General features: G+C 35.6%; 1 protein-coding gene across 1 annotated transcript; it reads right to left on the bottom strand.

Moving 5' to 3' along the window:
- Positions 1-74: 74 nt before the first annotated feature.
- On the bottom strand, positions 75-1999 carry LOC107824167 (uncharacterized). The gene is made up of 5 exons (XM_075224619.1): positions 1582-1999; positions 1218-1329; positions 1044-1126; positions 398-449; positions 75-292 (listed from the first exon to the last, which is right to left on the bottom strand). The coding sequence occupies exons 1-4, from the start codon at positions 1993-1995 to the stop codon at positions 411-413; spliced, it is 648 nt and encodes a 215-aa protein (XP_075080720.1). The 5' UTR covers positions 1996-1999; the 3' UTR covers positions 75-292; positions 398-410.
- Positions 2000-21542: the final 19543 nt, after the last annotated feature.

Genomic DNA, 21542 nt, shown 5'->3' with positions numbered 1-21542 from the left:
TTACAATTTGAATAGAAAAAAATGACCGACCAGTTACAATTTGAATAGAAAAAAATGACCGTTCGTCGCTTCGTCTGTGGTAATCTTCATAGATGGCAGCAAAAATGCTGCTTCTATTACTACAAATTTTGTTGGTAAATTACATTAAGTTCCTAGAGTTCTTGACCAAGTACAGTATAGCTGCAAATAGTAGAATAATAAACAAGATGCTCATAGCCTGTTTCTTCTTTCCCTTGAAAAGATCTAGAGGATTCATCTTCTGAATTGCTCTCAGAAGGAAGGATGATACTTTCTGATGAATTGAAGAAAATAGAAGGAAAATATATTAGTGCTAGCCAAAATTATAAATCATGTATCTATAATTTTGTTGTCATACTACTAAAATATTACTACTCACCAATCGAACGGGCTCAATTTGAAGGAGTGGGTCCATGAACATCTCCACATTCCTGACATTCAAAGGGAAAAGGAGAATTATCTTAAATAACTTACTCAAGCGCTTAAACTTAAAATAGCGACGGATGTATAATATATGTATGATTTATATATAATATATGTATAATTATGTATAATTATTGTATAATTTATGTGTATTAGCTGAGAAAGATACAGTAAATTTGACTTGCTATTTATGTCAAAATCCCAAAGGGAAAATCATCATTCGCAATTCAGTTTTTGACAGGTTTATATCCACTTAGTTTTGAGTTTTGAATCGTACCTCACTGACCCTCAAGAATTTCTTGGTTATAAAAGAAAATCATTATTTAGCTTTTAGATAGGTGTATAGACATATATTGTGTTTTTCAACTCAAAGCACTTCCACCAAATATTTGTTCCAACACCTACATAATTTTCTTCAACTGCATTGTTCCATGCTTTTTTGATGACTTGATCCTTTTTTTCTTCCTACTCAATGTTGTTTTGAAACTGAAAATATTTCTGATACGTGTCAGATTCTTCAAAAATAGTACTATATTTTTGGAGGATCTGACACGAATACATAAACATTTTGAAGAGTCTGCACAATATAGTGTCTACTTTACCTTATCATCATCCTGCCCTTGTAATAATGGCACATATAGAAGCCAAAACCTTTTCCAACGGGAAAGTGAGTTTCTTTTGCATACTGCAAAAAAAAAAAAAAAAATTAACGAATTTCGAATAGCAGATGGTTACAAAACATTTGAGAAAATAAAAGTATACGACAATGGGCTAACCTAGTTCCCAAGCAACTCCAACACTCGTTCCATCATGTATGGTGGGTTTAACGACAAACTCAAAGTGATTCCCCAGTAGCTTTATGATTGAATTGAAGAAATCTATTACTTGCTGCAAATATAGATCATCAAACTTATTATGTATTATTAGTATATTGTTTAAATTATATGCAGTGATAATATAAAAAATACTTATATAATCAGGTCATTAAGATAATTATATATAAGTAAATCTTTTGACAAGAATTAATTGGTAATAAATTTTTATTTTTCTAAAACGCCAAATATTTTGAATCAAAATTAATTTGCCAACACGACTAATATTTGAGACGGGACGAAGTAATAAATAAAAAGTATAGCATACCTCCTTGCCATAGAAAGTTTGTAAAGAGGAGGCAACGTTGCTAATGCATCGACATTCTTCTCCAATTATATCAGATAATTCATTAAGATTTTTATTTCTAAGTGCATTATAAAGTTTTTGTACTGTTTCCACAGCTCTCTGGCCTTCTTCTGGAGTTTCTGAATTATCTGTAGTATTACATTTGACAGGGTATAATAGGCCATTACTTTTGGAGACACAACTCAAAGAATAAAATTGGTTTAAATTAATAAAACTAGAAATATACTTTTGGTCTTGAAGTTTTATGTTTGTATGAGGGTAAAATTTCTTTTTTGGTTGGAGAGAATATTGGGAATTTGTTTCTTGGAAAGTTGTAGGGAAATTTTTATTAGAGAAGGTAGAAGGGAAAGTCATTGAACCCATTTTCAAGAACATGGAATTGCATGAAAATTGGGAAATGATTGTGTACATATTTATAATAAGGATACGACACTTTTGATAACACGTGGTGCACATATAACGAGAATAAAGCATAACATGTTGATGAAGAATTCAAGTATTGCAAGATTGGAATCTCTCGTAGTGCAAAAGCTCTTTCTCTAGATGTTGAGTATCATGGTTTATCTTACCGACAACAAGAAGAACACACGCAGCTTAATTTTACAAATGAGGTTTAGGGTGAATAGTGAGTATGCAGTCTTACCTCTACTTGTATAAATGGAAAAATTATTTTTAATACTCTCGACCATGGTTTACCTTGCCTACGGAATAGATATAACTATATAGAACAAGTAATATATAAAGTTGAAAACTCACATTTTCTTATTTTGTTAGAGAAATTTTTTAAAGCATAATCAAAAGTTAATAGGTAAATTCGCACTTTTTTCTTGACGAATTTGAACGCGTTGAGTCCACCTATTTTGCGTTATATCACCGTTAAGGTTAAAAGACAAATACGAAATGATTTGCGAACGTTGTAACGAATGGAAAATTTGATCAATTTCAGATAAGATAACGGTAGGCCTGGCAAGTGGGCCGGTCCAGGCCCGGGACCGGCCCAGGACCGCGGGCCAGACGGGCCAAACGGCTAAACGGGCCAGGACTGTTTGGTCCGGTTTTAGCGGGCCTGGTCCGGTCTCGTGGGCCGGTCCTATGATTGGGCCCATCAGGCCCGGGACCGTTTGGCCCGTCAGGGCCCGGGACCGGACCGGGACTGGCCCGGTCCCCTTAGCGAGCCTAGCGGGCCCAACGGCTAATTGTTTTTTTAAAAAAAACGTTGGACTGTAAAAAATAGCCGTTGGGCTGTCAAAAATAGCCGTTGGCTATTTATGAAATAGCCATTTAACCCCTCAACTTTGTTTTAATCCCAAACTTTTTATAATTACACTTTTTTCCTATTTTCAACTATAAATACCCCATCATTATTTCATTTTTTCTTACAAAATCATCAATCTATCACAATCTCTCTCTAATTTACTTCTACTGTTGCTTACTTTATTGTTACAATTTGTGAAACAATTGTGAAGTTGGTGAATTGAAGTCTTCAACGATAATCAATTTCCAACAAGTTGTTCGTCAATTCGGTAAACTCGTTCCAACTCTTAAGTTTTAATATTATAATTTTGTTTGTTTTATTTACTTTGCTTGATTAATTAAGATGGCTTATTCCTTAAACTCAACGTTTAATACTCATGTAAGTGATGATGATGAGCACCTTACAAATGCGGATTGGGCTAATGTTAAAATGCTTGTAGATTTTTTAGAAAAATTTCATATTGCTACAAATAAATTTTCTGGGCAATATTATCCTACTATTTCTAACTGTTTAGTTTATATTGCAGAACTTGCAAATTTGTTTGATCATTTTTCAGATGGTGGGGAAATTTATCAACTTGCTATTGATTCCATGAGAAAAAAGTTTAAAAAATATTTTTTCCCTATTCCCCCTATTTATGGTATTACTGCATTGTTAAATCCTACTATGAAATTAGGAGGTCCTCAATTTTGGTATGAAACTGTTTATAATGGTTTAGCACTTGAAGATGAGGAGTTGTCTAAACTTCTGAACGCAATAGCCTCAATTAAAATAAATGTTCAAACTATTTATAATGCTTATCAAGTTGCATTAGATCATGCTAGACCAAATGTTCCAACTCCTTCTTCTTCTAGTTCTCAATCATCTAAAAGAACTGCGGGAGTAAGAGCACTTAGTGCTTGGGCAGGGTTCAGGGGTTCTCAAGGTTCTAGTACTAGTAATTTTTCACAACTAAATGAGCTTGAAGTTTATTTGTCACAAGGAATTGAGGAAGTGAATCCCGACGGCTCTTTTAATATTTTGGAATGGTGAAGGACAAAGAAAAACACTTTTCGATTCTTTCAAGGATGGCCCTAGATATTTTAACTATTCAAGCTTCAACAGTGGCATCAGAGAGTGCTTTCAGTCAAGCAAGACTTCAACTCGGTGATTATAGAGCGTCTATGAGGGAGAGCTTGGAAAAATCAGTACTTTTCAGAGATTGGATCCGTTCGGAAAGAAGAAATTTTGGACTTGCTGAATCACAACCAGAGGTAGACGAAGCTTATGAAGAAATGCTAGCTGAACTTGCGGAGGATGATGCTTCGCCTGGAAGCGGTGATAAGCAAGCTTCATTTCCGCCACCACCAACGGAAATTCCTCCGAACCTTGAAGGATTTATGAAATTTGTAAGAGATACCATGTAAATTAATATGTAACTTGTATTTTGGCACATCTTGATTAGTTTCTTTTTCTTCTCAATGGTGGTATTAGCACCTTGTGGTGCTCATTCCATTGGGGGGAGGAAGACTAAGAAAGATATTGCCATGATTTTTAATGCTATAATAAAAATATAACGCATTGATTTGAATATCTCTTTATAATATTTTTGTTCTTTTATATCTTAAGCTATACATATAGTATAATATATCTCATAAGATATATAAACTATATTCGATATACTATATATACATCTTAAGATATACTATATATACTATACTATATATACATCTTAAGATATACTATATATACATCTTAAGATATACTATATATACATCTTAAGATATACTACATATACATCTTAAGATATACTATATATACATAGTATACTAGATATATATAGTAGATATACATGTATATATAGTATATCTTAAGATGTATATATAGTATATAAATCGAATATAGCTTATATATAGTAAGATGTATATATATTATAGTATAGTTTAGTATACATATAAGCTTATATATATACTATACTATAGTCTATACTATATATACATCTCATAAGATATATAAACTATATTCGATATACTATATATACATCTTAAGATATACTATATATACTATACTATATATACATCTTAAGATATACTATATATACTATACTACATATACATCTTAAGATATACTAAGTATACTAGATATACTAGATATATATAGTAGATATACATGTATATATAGTATATCTTAAGATGTATATATAGTATATAAATCGAATATAGCTTATATATAGTAAGATGTATATATATATATATATTATAGTATAGTTTAGTATACATATAAGCTTATATATATACTATACTATAGTCTATACTATATATACATCTCATAAGATATATAAACTATATTCGATATACTATATATACATCTTAAGATATACTATATATACTATACTACATATACATCTTAAGATATACTATATATACATAGTATACTAGATATACTAGATATATATAGTAGATATACATGTATATATAGTATATCTTAAGAATGTATATATAGTATATAAATCGAATATAGCTTATATATAGTAAGATGTATATATATTATAGTATATCTTAAGTTGTATATATAGTATATATACTATACTATACTAAAATATATATACATCTTACTATATATATGTATATATAGTATATAAATCGAATATAGCTTATATATCTTAAGATGTATATATAGTATAGTATAGTATATATATATATATATATATATATATATATATCTTAAAATGTATATATACACTATAATATACTATATATACTATAATATATATACATAGTTTATAAGTCATATTCGATAGTATACATCTTAAGATATACTATATATACATCTTACTATATATATATATATATATATATATATATATATATAGCTTATATATCTTAAGATGTATATATATCTTAAGATGCATATATATCTTAAGATCTACTATACTATACTATACTATATATATATATATATATATATCTTAAGATCTACTATACTATACTATATATATATATATAGTATATCTTAAGATGTATATATAGTATATTTTAAGATGTATACTATGTATATATAATATTGTATATATATTTTTTAAATATATATATATATATATATATATATATTTTAAGATGTATATATAGTATATAAATCGAATATAGCTTATATATCTTTATTACTATTTTTTTCTCTAACTTCTATAAAAAAAAAATTAAAAAGAGAAAGTTTCTGTTGGGCCCGTTTAGGCCCGGGACCGGCCCACTAACCCGGGCCCGTTAGTTCATGGTCCCGATTCCGAACCGGTTCCAGCAATAAGTCCGCGAAGCCCAGGACCGTTTAGGACCGAACCGCATAGGACCGACCCACTTAGGATCGGGCCCGGCCCACTTGCCACCCCTAGATAACGGAGACAAAATTTAAAGAGTACCTTCAAAAAGGCCATTCAATGCAAATAATTCGGAATGGGGTAATGGACCGGTTGAGGGTTGGTCCATGCCCAAATGAAAGACACATCTTTTATGCTTTTTTTAATTTTACTAGTTTGTGTACCCCTAATGAGTATTACACTTTAAAAATAATATAAATATTATTATTAAAATATTTTTAGTTATAAAATAAAATTTAATTGTAAATTTCAAAATAATAAATGATGATTCTACTTAGCTAATTCCATAAAAGAAGAAATATTACCCCATTAAGTCCTTGGATACCTTAGATGTCAAGGTTCCTTTATTTTAGATAGTTCGTAAATATAATAGCAAAGAAGCCAATACAATAGAACTGCTCAAAGCAGATTGGAACAACAAATTTTCGCGTCGAAAAAACTAAATAATCAAGACTGGAAAATTGCGTAACAAATGTAGTAATTGATTTCAACAAATGAAAGTGTTACAATCTCTATGGTATTCCTCTAATTCTTCAAGAATATAAAGTATCCTGATGGGCTTGATTTTGATTTTAGTTCAAGGGCTTGTAGAGCTTGATCTTGAATCTCCTTCTTGAGCTTGAATTTGGATTTGATCACGAACAAGTAATTTGATCTTGAACGCCTTGGTATTTGATTTGGCTTCGTTCTTGATCTTGAACTTGTAGCTTGAGCGCTTGAGTGCTTGAATTTGTAGCTTGTAGAGAAATTTACGGTGTTTGATTCACGAGCTCTCTGCTTGATTCTTGTTATCACTTCTGGTGTCTTCTACCTTTACGAAGATATCTATTTATAGTTATTGGGAGTGGTGTGACTTTGCGATTTGATTGGTCCGTTTGAACTGACCAATACCATCTAGACACTTGGCACCACTCTATTGGTTATTGATTTGATTTGGATTGCCACCCCATTTTTTTCTTGACACGTGACACGATTTCATTAGCTCATTTATTTGGTTTGGATTGCCACATCATTTGACACATGACATGATTTTATTGGCTCGTTCTTGTGACTTGGATTGCCACATCACTTGACATGTGGCATGAGCCTGGGCTATAAGATGGGCTAATAGCCATTTGGACCTTGTGCCAATAAAGTGAGCTTATCATTTAATTTGTAGTCCGATTAAATGGACTAACCCAACATATATATTTGGATTTAAATAATTAGCCCAATTTATTAGCCACAATATTTATTTGGACTATATTGTCTTGAATTTAATATAGTCCAAACATTTGTGATTTAAAATTTACATGCTTACAAATGCCCCCTACTTCAAGATCTGTCGGGTATAAAAAAAGTATCGAACTTCAAAGACTGGTCTTGAAGTATAATTGGAGACGACATCATTTTTTTTAATTTATGCCTTTATCCAATTATATGGGAACATGACTTTGGATAATTTACCAACTTGAAGGCTTCTTTTGTAGAATTTATTTCCAACGGGCTTACTGACTTTGCTGTGAGAGCAGCATTTCAAAAACCCATGTGATATATAATTCTAAAGAATTTATTTGCAAAGTCCTTGTATATTTTAAATGGATAAAGTAAAAGTTTCCAAGTCAAATACACTCTTAACTTCCTTTTTTTTTTTGGCCCGTAAGAATTAGTAAAATTGTGAGTAGTAGACATGGTTTGAATTCGACCAATAAGTTGAGCCTCCACATTTGATACTAATTTCAATTTTTTTAAGCATCAGAACTCTCATGGATTGCCATGCTTGATCAAATTTTGATAAACTACACTAATAACCAAATAAGTAGGACACTTATCCTTAGAGATTGGATAGGAATAGGATTATCACATGCTTATCAGATTGGCTCTATATAAACAAGAGACATTGGCATCAAAATTCACAATACCGGTATTTTTTGCAAACTGGGGAAGAGTAAGGAGTTCTCTGCATTATTTTTTCCAGAAAGTAGTCATCTTCTTTTATATTCTTCATAGGTATGAAGCAACTTGAATATTTCTTGTGTTATTTTCCCAGAAAATAAGTACGATATATTCTTTTTTTCAAGTAAGGAGAAGTATGGCCTCACTTCTTTTGCTCTTGTACTAATCCCGCTCTCTTTTTAAAGCATAATTTATTTTTTGCATCGCATAGCTTTATCAATTGCCAACTTTTTTTTTCTTTTCTTAATCCATGCACTCAATGCTTGCTTGGGCCATTTATGTATATATCCTGTCTCTATTTCAAAGACTTGAGATATCATGGATAATACTATATCAAGTTGATCAGTCAACTTCGCTAGTATCTTTCTTTGGTACATGCATATTTTCAAAAAATTCCTCACTGCCAATGATTAACGAATTGTAAAATTCACTGCAACTTTTCTTTAATTCAATGTGCTCTTCTTTTCATACATGTGTTACTCGTAGTAACTTAAAGTGGCAGAAGTATTATAAGACCATCAATATTATAAGGCTAGTAAATCACTTGACTTCACATATTTCTCCTGGAGTCTTTAATAGAATTGACTTGATTGTCTTTAGATGAAATACTTTTGCTATGATTCCATCTTTGATCCACGTAAGTTAGCTTTTCACACGAACTTAACTAGTTGCGCTCTTGAACTTCCAATAGGCTTAGCTTATGTAAGTCATTTTCATATATTCTCATACTGATTATCGCAAGTTGTACTCATATTTCACTCAAAGGCTTCCTTTTTTTTTTTTTTTGAAATATATTTTGTACATATATAGCTAGAGTGCGTCTAAGCCAAAGACTCCTTTTTTTTAAAGACCATTACGTCGTCTAAGCCAAAGATTTTATTTTGAAGATTTGATTTTACTTTATCCGAGGCGAAGATCATTACCCCGTCTAAGCCAGAGATTTTACTTTGTCCGAGGTGAAGATCGTTACACCATCTGAGCCAAAAGCTTTATTTTCTTCGATGCGAAAACCATTACAACGTCTAAGCTAGAGCTTTGTTTTTTTCGAGGCAAAGGCCATTACACCATCTAAGCCAAAGATTTTATTTTGTCCGAAGCGAAGACCATTGAAAATACTGTCTAAGCTAATGACTTTATCTTGTTTGAAGATTTAACTTCATTTTATCTGAAGCATAGACCATTACACCATCTAAGCCAAAGATTTTACTTTATCTTAGGCAAAGATCACTACACCATCTAAGCCAAAAATTTATTGTCTGAAGCGAAGACCATTACATCATCTGAGCTAAAGACTTTATTTTATTTGAAAATTTGACTTTCTTTATCTATGGTAAAGACCATTACATAATGTTTTACTTTATCTAAAGCAAAAAATCATTACATCGTCTAACCCGAAGACTTTATTTTGTATGAAGATTTGACTTCATTTATCTGTGGCAAAGACCATTACATTGTTTAGGTCGAAGACTTTATTTTGTATGAAGATTTGACTTCATTTATCTGAGGCAAAGTCCATTACACCGTCTAAGCCAAAAGATTTTATTTTATCTGAGGCGAAGACCATTACACCGTCTGAGCCAAGGATTTTATTTTGTTTAAAGAAAAGACCATTACCATTTAAGATGAAGATTTTACCTTGTCCGAGGCAAAGACCATTACACCGTCTAAACTAATGAATTACTTTACCGCCAAAAATAAAAATAAAAATTGACATTATGGCGTAAAGGAATGAAAACTCGTCCTCATTTCAATATACATAAATCAGAGATTGCATGAAATACATGATTTGTTTTAAGAAGCTGACCACCAAGAGCATTTCTCCAATTTCAGTCTTCACAGGTAATTTTACGTTCTCCTTTATATATGTTACACCCCTTTTTTTTGGGATAGGGAAGTTTTTCTAATTAAAATGACATTAATCGAAATGAGATTATTTATTTATTTAGAGTCACCACTTGGAATAATTTATGATGTCCTAAGTCACTGGTTTATTTTAAAATCCCAAATCGAGGAAACTTACTCTATTCATGGTATGCGAACACAGAAGACCGGGTAAGGAATTCTGTTAATCCGGGAGAAGGTGTGAGGCACTCCCGAGTTCCGTAATTTTAGCACGGTCGCTTAATAATTAATATCTGGCTTAATTATCTTATTTATTACATGTTTTAAACATATTATGCATTTTTTTACTTTCAACCGCTTTTAATTATTTATGAAATTTGTTTGAACAAGTCGCGATATTGCGTACTCATTTTTTTTGTACACATTGCGAATCGCGCTACGTGAAACGCACCCGCGATTTACAACATGTTAATTTTTATTATTATTTGAAGTTCTGGTCGAGTCACGTGAAACGTACACTTGAATTGAGATTTATATATCGCGACTATGCCACGAGAACCGTACCCATAGCCACGATGATTATTATTAATCGCGCCTAGAGCATGCTACTAATGGAGAAACAAGGAAATAAAACTATTGGAAAATCAAATTGAGTCCTTTTATTTTATACCCGCATCCCGCCGTATGATCCAAACTATCCAAAATAGGTACGAACCATACCAACAAAATCAAATAAAACTATAGAGGAAAACATCTAAACATGCATGCAAGATAAAAGATTGCACAACGGAATAATAGGAAAAGAGAAGCAAACGTGATAATGGCCATTTGAAGTTTAAGACAATTCTCACAACTGATTGTTGTTAGAAAAAGACTTTGGTTCTACCATTTGCCTAAATGGTAATTAATAACAATTTTAAACCCCAAACTAACTCTCATATACTAACCAAATATTCTTCAATCAATATAACTTTGTTGAAAAATTTACTGATAACTAAATTAATCACACATCTACGGGGCTGAACTTCGAACTTAAAAACCAACGAACGCAACAAAAGACTCCAAACATTTAAAGATTAAAATCAACGATTCCTGAAATATTTTTAGCAAGAGGATCAATTAAACTGACTGGCAGATTAATCTCATCAAAGTTTAGGCCAAACACAAGAATTTCACTTAAGATCAAAGAGCAAACACACAGCCAAACAAATGTTCCATTCAAACACCAAAACAATTTGAAATCTGAAAATCTAAGAAGAAACAGAGTGAGGAATAGACCTTTAATTGAGTGCCAACAATTCAAATACACGGAGTCTCGAAACCAGTCCAGAGCAGCAAACAATGAACTCGAATCAAGACAGAGACCTCGACCAGTTCAACGGCAAACCATAAACCACGTCGGCGACCTCAAAGGAACCTCGCTTAAACCCCACTCGGATATTGAGAAGGAAACTAACAGAGAAATCCTGTTTGTGAGTTTTCCCTTAACTCTACATGAAGATCAGTATGCGCCAAAATTGGAAAATTAAAATTTTGCATGTGTTGCGATGCTAGATAACGAACAAAGCTTTTTTTTAATTTATGATTCAAGCACAGTTGATTAGAGGTGATTTACAGGCTTTTGGTGAGGTTTTCATGGTCGTGAGGCTTTTGACGGAGAAGAAAAGGGAGTCAGGGTCTGGTGGAGCTTCAGATTTTCTTTGTGCCGTGCTCCTCTGTTTCTAATCCCCTCTGCCTGTTTCTCTCTCTTAGTCCTTTTATATTTTTTCAGATCTATTTCTCCTTTCCTCTTTTGTGTGCGTGTGTTTATCAGGAAAAAAAAAAAGCATCCCCTTTTTGGAAGATGGGTTGTTGTGTGCTTTTATGGATGATTTCGGGTATGGGATTTGTGAGAGGGAGACAAAGCATGGGGGACAAGCATGGGGGACAAGGAAAAGTGGAGTGGGGACACGCGTGGGAAGATTGGAGCGAGAAAGATGGAGTGAGAAGTGAGGTATTGGTGAGATGAGTAGGAAAATATTCAAGCACGGTCAAATATTAGGTGCACACAACATGCCCCTCTTTGCTTGGAAACATGAAGAGTTTTTAGGTAAAGAAAAGATGAGCGATATGGCTAATTTTTGGCCATACCATTATTCAAAAGGGAAGTTATAAGAGAAAAGAGTGAGACCGAGTCTTGGATATGGACCGCCTACATATCCCCGGGTTATAAGGAAATTACGCCGCGAGTAGTTCGAGGAAAAGGATGGAATACTGAGTTGGAGAGTCGAGTGAGATTCCGTCGAGGCTCCGGTCTGTAGTCCAGTTATTACATCAAAATCAAAAGAAACTAAGCAAACCTATGAGCTATGAGTTACAATATTTCTATTTATTAGTCTTCTAAAACATGATTTTGAATCTTGACTTGTTCTTCATGCAGACTCTAATTTGAACCTTGATGCTTGCTAGCTGCAGGTGCTAGTTCATTCTTCTACGACTTCTTCTAAACAAAACGAGAAATGCAATGCTCGTGACTTTAGTCATGTCTTGAGCAATCCACATATTTTTATTTGCTTCTGTATTTTGGATTCACTTCTTTTGTTTTCTTTTCTTTATTCTGGATTGAGAATTCTTCTTTTGTTCATCTCGAACCCTGTGCCTCGAGGTAAAACCTGCTCAGATACCAAAACAAACAAACGAACAAAATTTTTTTGCCCCGGTTTTTACTAGAAAAAATTTCGTAAGTTATTATAACAAAAACTCTATACTACTTCATTATTAAAAACAATAAAAGGTCGGGATTTGTGTACCCTGGGAAAACATGATTCTTTGGGAATGGAGTACCCTGATTGTCTAAATTTTGTCTCAACTAAGGATTGGTATACCTTATGTTGGAAGAAGGTGGTCAGGGAATTAGTGTACCGCGGATTATCAAAGATACTAGAGAGTGACGTACCCTGCATTTAAGATCAGATCAACTAGGGATTGGTGTACCCTGCGTTGGAAAACACAACTAGGGATTGGTGTACCCTTTACTGGAAAGGATACCGGGGAGTGATGTAGCATACATTTCAGCTTGACTCAACTAGGGAGTGGTGTACCCTATATTGAAAAACACAACTAGGGAGTGGTGTACCCTATATTGAAAAACACAACTACGGATTGGTGTACCCTGTACTGGCAAAGAGACTAAGGAGTGGTGACCCTATGTCTAAACTATCATCAACTAGGGAGTGGTGACCCTATGTCGGAAAACACAACTAGGGATTAGTGTATCATATGCTGGTAAGGTAATATAACCAGGGGTTGGTACCCTGTATTACGAAGAAAGAAAGTAACCAGGGGTTGGCACCCTATATTACAGAGAAGGAAATGTAACCAGGGATTGGTGCTCTGTATTACTGAAAATGGATGTAACCAGGGGTTGGTGCCCTGTATTACTGAAAAGGGATGTAGCTAAGGGTTGGTGCCTTGTATTACTAAAAGAGAGGTGTAACCAGGGGTTGGCATCCTGTATTACTGAAAAGGAAATGAAACCAGGGATTAGCGCTCTGTATTACTAAAAAGAAAATGTAACCAGGGGTTGGCGCCCTGTATTACTGATAAAATGCTGGATCCCCCCTAGGCAAAAAGGTTCTACCTATGTTAAGCTACGTAAAACATCCTGAGCGAAGAGTACTTCTACCCGGAACTATGAGCTGGATCCCCCTAGGCGAAAAAGTTCTACCTGGGTTAAGCTACGTAAAACATCTTGAGCGAAGAGTACTTCTACTCGGAACTATGAGCTGGATCCCCCTAGGCGGAAAAGTTCTACCTGGGTTAAACTATGAAAAACAAGCATGGGCGAAGAGTACTTCTACCCGGAAATATGAGTTGGATCCCCCTAAGAAAAAGGTTCTACTTGGGTTAAGCTACGTAAAACATCCTGAGCGAAGAGTACTTCTACTCGGAACTATGAGCTAGATCCCCCTAGGCGAAAAGGTTCTACCTGGGTTAGGCTTACGTAAAATAACCTGAGCGAAGAGTACTTCTACCCAGAAATATGAGCTAGATCCCCCAAGGAAAAAAAAGGTTCTACCTGGGTTAGGCTTACGTAAAACAACCTGAGTGAAGAGTACTTCTACTCGGAACTATGAGTTGGATCCCCCTAGGTGAAAATGTTCTACCTGGGTTAAACTACGAAAAACAAGCATGAGCGAAGAGTACTTTTACCCGGAAATATGAGTCGAATCCCCCTAGGTGAAAAAGTTCTACCTGGGTTAAGCTACAAAAATGAGAGGTATGAACAGTAGTGATGCATGCTAAAAATAAAGGAAAGTGGAGATTTTGAGGAAACTTAACTTTGGTGACATTCGTCCTTTAGGAATTGCCATTCTGCACTATTTTGTTCCTGCTACAAACAAAGAAAAAATTTGAGTTTAAAAAAATGGTGGTCGGTTTGTGGCCTCGATGCCCTAAGTAGCTTGAAGTCATGGCCACTGTTGTAGGAGGACTGATTCTGCCAGTACGATACTGAGATGCTTGTATACTCTGTATAGCTTCTGGAGACCTTGGCTCTCCGATGTTGCCCCCGACTATTTCATATCCGGATGTCCATGGTACCGCAAACCCTTGTCCCTAAGGCAAGGCAAATTTCCTTTAAAATCGAACTTAGTTTTCTTACACCTAGTACCAGTTCGTGTCTGTAGTGCTTATCAACTTTTCCCACGAAGCAAGTCTTGCTTAGGCGACCTTTTCAGTTTCTTTGAGACGTTTTGTTCGTCTTATCAAAAGAGATCACATATGGATTCGTACCTTCATCAATGTCGTATATGCCCAGCTTATGCTTGGTATTACAGGGAAGCTGTAGTCAGTTTTGCAGCCATTTCTTTTCTTTGCTTTTGATGTAAGATTAGACCGAAAAAGGACTCAAATAAAACTTATGGGTTAAAATAGAAAAGTAATTGAAAGTGAAAAAAGGAATGTTGTCTAAACAAAAAGTGCCCCTTTCGGGGGAGGGGAACAGGGAGACTTATCTGGAGGTATGTGCCGACTTCAATGAATCACGACATGTATTTTGAACTAGAAGCTTGGTCTGTCTGAGCTCTTTAATTCTCAAAATCCGTCGCAAATGTTCATCTTGAAACCGTCTTGGTTGTGCTCATACCGGAGTATCAAAGACCCTCATTCGGCTAGTAGCACCCTTTACGGGTTTTCGCTAACTGACCTCTCTCATTTATTTTATCACCATCGCCTTATAGTGCTCTTTGCGAGTTTTCACTACAAGACTCTCTCATTTTCATTTTCTATGCTCGCCATCGCCCTGCGGTGCCCGTGGGAGTTTTTATTAATAAGACTCTCTCATTTTATTTCTCTCATTTTAGTTGTATCAGATCCAAATGACTGTATCCTTCAATTCTTGAATATTCTCGTTGATTGATCGGAAGGACTTGAAAAGGATTTGGGTAAAAAGAATTTGGATTGAATTACAACTTTGAGACCTTTCAGGCGAAATCATCGCCGAACCATTATAATATTTGCCCTAGTTTCAACTTTTGGGGGAATGTGGATTTTTGTTTTGGTGTGACTGAACCCAGGGAGAGGCTGCTTACGTATCCTTTTGGAATCAAGTCGAACGTAGTTCAATGACTCAGAAGATTATTTTTTTACATGGGTTCCAAAAGGAGGGAAAACCAAGAAAACAAACATGGCTTAAAAAAGGTTAACAAAATGGTGACACTTATTTGGGGTAGCGAGCAAAAGATAGCATTCGTTATCTCGATCTGAGAAAATTGATGCGTGGAAGTTTTACAGTGGGTATGTATCAAACATAATATCTTTTGACTGCATCTGCATTAATAGCCATGTCTGGTACCAGTCCCTCTTCCTTCTACCAAGTGTAATGCCCCTTTTGGTAATACTTTCTTGATGATGTAGGGTCCTTGCCAGTTCGGGGCAAACTTTCCTTTAGCTTCTACCTGGTGCAGAAGGATACGTTTTAAAACATGCTGGCCTACCTCAAAGTGCCTCGGGCGCACTTTCTTATTATAAGCGCGTGCTATTCTTTGCTGGTATAACTGGCCAAAACACACTGTTGCTGGTCGTTTTTCATCAATCAACATTAGTTGTTCTAATCTGGTCTTGACCCACTCGGTGTCTTCAATCTCTAATTCCACAATGATTCGGAGAGAGGGAATCTCGACTTCAGTCGGTATTACAGCTTCAGTTCCATAAACCAACAGATAAGGAGTTGCACCCACAGATGTGCGAGTAGTCGTGCGGTATCCCAAAAGAGCAAAAGGCAACTTTTCATGCCATTACCTGGACCCTTGGATCATCTTCCTAAGGATCTTCTTGATTTTCTTGTTAGTTGCTTCAACGGCTCCATTGGCTTTAGGCCGGTAGGGGGTAGAATGGCGATGCACAATTTTAAATTACCCGCATACCTCCTTCATCAGATGACTATTTAGATTAACTGTATTGTCAATTATAATGGTCTTTGGGATACCAAAGCGATAGATGATATTGGAATGAACAAAGTCTAGCACTGCTTTCTTTGTGACTGCCTTGAAAGTAACTGCCTCTACCCACTTGGTGAAGTAATCGATGGCGACCAGAATGAATCTATACCCATTTGAAGCCTTTGGATCGATTTGCCCAATAACATCCATTCCCCAAGAAACTAAAGGCCAAGGATAGGACATAGGATGCAACTCCGAATAAGGCGAGTGAATCAAGTTACCATAAATCTGGCATTGGTGATACTTGCGAACAAAACTAAAGTAATCTCGCTCCATAGTAAGCCAATAATACCCTACCCGTAGAATCTTCTTTTCCAAAACATAGCCATTTATGTGAGGTCGGCATACCCTCGAATGCACTTCACTCATGATCCGCTCAGCTTCTGTGGCATCTATGCATCTCAATAAGTTCAAATCTGGGGTCCTTTTGTACAAAAGTTCCCCATTCAGGAAGAAACTGCCGGCGAGCCGCCTTATAGTTCTTTTTTGATTTCCCTGGGCATCCTCTGGGTGTCCCCTTATTTTCAAGAATCGTTTTATGTCATGATACCAAGGTTCACCATCTAGTTCTGTCTCAATAGTATTGCAGTAGCCGTGTTGATTCTGAACTTGAATTTGCAATAGATCAATATGAGTATTGCCTAGATAAGGGAGCATCGAGGCTAAGGTAGCCAAGGCGTCGGCTAGCTCATTGTGAAACCTGGGGATATACCTGAATTCGATGGTTTTGAATCTCTTGCTCAAGTCTTGTACACATTGTCTATATGGGATAAACTTGATGTCTCGTGTCTCCCATTCGCCTTGGGCTTGCCGGATAAGCAAGTCGGAATCTCCCATAACCAATAGTTCATGCAAATCCAAATCGAGGGCCATTTTTAGACCCATTATACAAGCCTCGTATTCTGTCGTATTATTGGTACAGAATAAACGAAATTGGGCCGTTGCAGGGTAATGTTGTCCAATAGGTGAGATAAGGATTGCCTCGATCCCAACTCCTTTGATATTGACAGCCCCATCAAAATACATATTCCATACACGGATGTCATCCGAAACTACTTCCTCTATTGAGATGACTTCTTCGTCTGGGAAGTATGTGCTCAGTGGCTTGTAATCATCATCAACTAGATTATCTGCTAAATGATCTGCCAAAGCCCGTGTTTTCATTGCGGTGCGAGTGACATAGACGATGTCGAACTCTGTGAGCAGAATCTGCCATTTTGCAAGCCTTCCAGTGGGCATTGGCTTTTGAAAGATGTACTTCAAAGGATCCATTCTGGATATGAGGTAAGTAGTGTATGCCATGAGATAATGCCTCAGCTTCTAAGCGACCTAAGTCAAGGCACAACATGTTCTTTCTAAAAGGGTATACTTAACCTCTTAATTGGTGAACTTCTAGCTCAAATAATAAATTGCTTGCTCTTTTTTTCCTGGCGCCTCATGTTACCCCAGAACGTATCCAATGGAATTATCCATCACTGATAGATATAAAAACAAAGGCCTACCAGGTTCTGGTGGGACTAGTACAGAGGGCTTTGACAGGTAATCTTTGATCCTGTCAAAAGCTTTTTGGCAATCGTCCGTCCACTTGATAGCAACATCTTTTTTCAACAACTTAAAGATGGGCTCGCACGTGTTTATGAGCTGAGCAATGAACCTACTGATGTAGTTCAATCTCCCGAGCAAACTCATGACTTCAGTTTTGTTCTTCGGGGGTGGCAGATCTCGAATGGACTTCATCTTAGATGGATCCAATTCGATGCCTCTCCGGCTGACTATAAAACTAAGGAGTTTCCCATATGGCACCCCAAATGCACACTTGGCTGGATTGAGCTTAAGGTCATATCTTCAAAGTCGTTTGACAAACTTTTTCAAATCACGCATGTGATCAGCTTGTGTCTTTGATTTTATGATGACATCATCGACATATACTTCAATCTCTTTGTGCATCATGTCATGAAAAATGGTGGTCATGGCCCTCATGTAAGTTGCCTCCGCATTCTTTAAACCAAATGACATGACCCTGTAACAATAGGTACCCCATGGAGTGGTGAAAATGGTCTTTTCTGCATCATCCTCATCCATTAGAATCTGGTGGTATCCGGCATAGCAATCTACAAAAGATTGTATCTCATGCTTAGCGCAGTTATCTACAAGTATGTGGATATTTGGTAAAGGAAAATTATGCTTTGGACTTGCTTTGTTCAGGTCCCTGTAGTCAACACAGACTCTGGTTTTTCTGTCTTTCTTTGGCACATGCACAACATTTGCCACCCAGGTGGTGTATCGTACGGCTCTTACATTGGCGCTCAGTTGCTTCATTATTTCCTCTTTGATTTTATCACTCATGTGTATTTTAAATTTTCGTTGCTTCTGTTGGACTGGTTGAAAATCAGGATATGTGGGAAGCTTATGAACCACTAAATCGGCACTTAAACTCGGCATATCATCATAAGACCAAGCAAACACATCTCTGTACTCAAATAAAATTTGAATCAAGGTATCTCTAGTTTTTTGTTCATTATTTCCATGACTTCTTCATGACCTCCAATATTAATTGGCTCAGTTTCATTGAGTTTGGGCCTAGGCTTGTTTTCAAATTGTTCCAACTCTCTTTTTATTTCCTCAACAACCTCCTTTTCATCATATTCGACCTATTGATGTATTATTTCGAATTTAGACAACTTTTTAAGATCTGGGCATGAATTTCGCATGCATGTCATGTTATTAAAGCCGGCATTAACAAAACTGAAATGGAAACAAAATGACAAGAATTAGGAAAAGGAAAAGATATTATATTTAATACGAAATTGAACTGCATTTCATTGAATTTGAAAGGATAGAAGGGTTAACATCAAAACAAAATAATCATACTGAGATGTTTGGATTACAACCCTGAAAGTAACACAAAATACAAAAGGAAGTTGCAAAAAGCAAACTACCAAGACTCCTTCCTTGTGGGGAGAAGAGTTGCTTCCCAATTGCTGAGCATGGTGTCTGGGCCAATTAGTTGCATATCGGTACGACTAGTGCCTTCACCAACCTGGATCATATTCACTTCAGAAAATATCTGGCTAAGGCCATGGCAAATTTCATCAATGTTTTCCTGCGCCGCGGAATTTTGACCCTCCTGGAGTCGTGGCTTGACAAAAGTGTACAAAATGTGAGGGATGGGCTACTGCAAGACCCAACCATGCTTTTTTTGGTGCTTAGCTTTATCTACCTTTGCTTGTGTTGGCCTGAAACCTAAGCCAAAAGTACCCTTGTTGCTAAAGGGATAGATGGTGTCACGACCCGAAATTTCCTCTTTCGGATCGTGATGGCGCCTAACATTTCACTTGCTAGGCAAGCCAACGTTAAAATAATATTAACCAATTTTTAAATAATTTTTAAATTATTAATAATCAAGGAAACAAAAACGGAAGAAAAGTTTGAAATATAGTGAAATAATCCATAAAAAATAACGGTGTCTAAATACCATCCCAGAATTAGTGTCACAAGTGCACGAGCATCTAGAATAAATATAAATAAATGTCTGAATAAAATAAAGCTGCCTGGAAATAAACACACAGCTAAAGTAAAATAGACAGGGACTTCAGAACTGCGGACGCCATGCAGTTATACCTCAAGTCTCCTCTGGTAGCTGAAATTCGAGCAAGTCTTTGGCACGCCGCTGGGACCAACTCTGAAATCTGCACAAGAAGTGCAGAGTGTAGTATCAGTACAACCGACCCAATGTACTGGTAAGTGCTGAGCCTAACCTCAACGAAGTAGTGACGAGGCTAAGGCGGTCCACTTACATTAACCTGTACGCAATATTAATAACAACAACAAATAACAAAAATAAATCAGGTAATTCATTTATAATAATTGAAGCCAACTCAGCAGTCATAACCGATTGTCATTTCCATCAATTCTGTTGCAGCGTGCAACCCTCTCTCACAATATATTCACATTCAATTCTGTTGCGGCGTGCAACCCGCTCCTCTAAAATATTCATTCTAATCAAGTTTGTTGCGGCGTGCAACTCGATCCCCCAATATATATATGTATGTCGGCTTTTAAATAAGTCTGTTGCGGCATGCAACCCGATCCTCCAATATATTCATTATAATCAATCATGTTGCGGCGTGCAACCCGCTCCTCCAACATATTCATTTACCAATTCTTATAAAAGAAATTTTCCCAATAAATGCAACAATTGATATAAAATTATAAGACAATAAGCATACAATAATTATGATTTAATTATGAAACAAACAATGACAAATAGCAAATTATTATGGAGATTAGGGAGAAAATAGACAGTTTAGTATTTAATATGCTAAATGTCAAATAACAATTAAAACACATAATTCAAATAGCATGTAACAATTAATGCAGGAATTCAAGAATTAATATTTGACAAAGAATAGGAGAGAAACAATTATTATAATAATTAATTTATGATTTGAAAATAATTTATAATTTTTTTCAAGTAAGCAGGCAAACAATTAATTTGACGACGTATAGATACTCGTCACCTCGCCTATACATCGTTCACAGGCAATTCACATAACAAATAATTTAAGGGTTCTATTCCCTCAAGTCAAGGTTAATCACGACACTCGCTTTGCAAATCTCAATCAATTACTCAACCACAATTTTTCCTTTTAAATTTGTCTCCAAAAGCTTCAAATCTATTCACAAACAATTCGATATATTCAATACGAATAATAGAAATTAATTCCATATGAATTTACTAATTTTTCGGATAAAAATCTGAAATTCATTTAAATATTCGACAGTGGAACCCACGTCTCAAATCCCGGAAAAACTCGTGAAATCCGAACACCCGTTCCGATACGAGTTCAACCATACAAAAATTGTCCAATTCCGATATCAAATGGACCTTCAAATCTTAACTTTTCGTTTTTTGGAAGATTTTAGAAAAATCTAATTTTTCTTCCATAAATTCATGGATTCATGATATAAACGAGTATGGAATCATGAAATATAATCAATACCCAGCAACACCCGGGGTGCATCTGCGATCGAAGGCTCGCTTCTGCGAGCTCGCACCTGC

The sequence above is a fragment of the Nicotiana tabacum genome, chromosome 11 (genome assembly GCF_000715075.1).
Source record: "Nicotiana tabacum cultivar K326 chromosome 11, ASM71507v2, whole genome shotgun sequence".
In the NCBI taxonomy this organism is placed as follows: Eukaryota; Viridiplantae; Streptophyta; class Magnoliopsida; order Solanales; family Solanaceae; genus Nicotiana; species Nicotiana tabacum.
The sequence above is the reverse complement of the archived record's forward strand: the minus strand, read 5'-3'. Positions and strand labels throughout refer to the sequence as shown.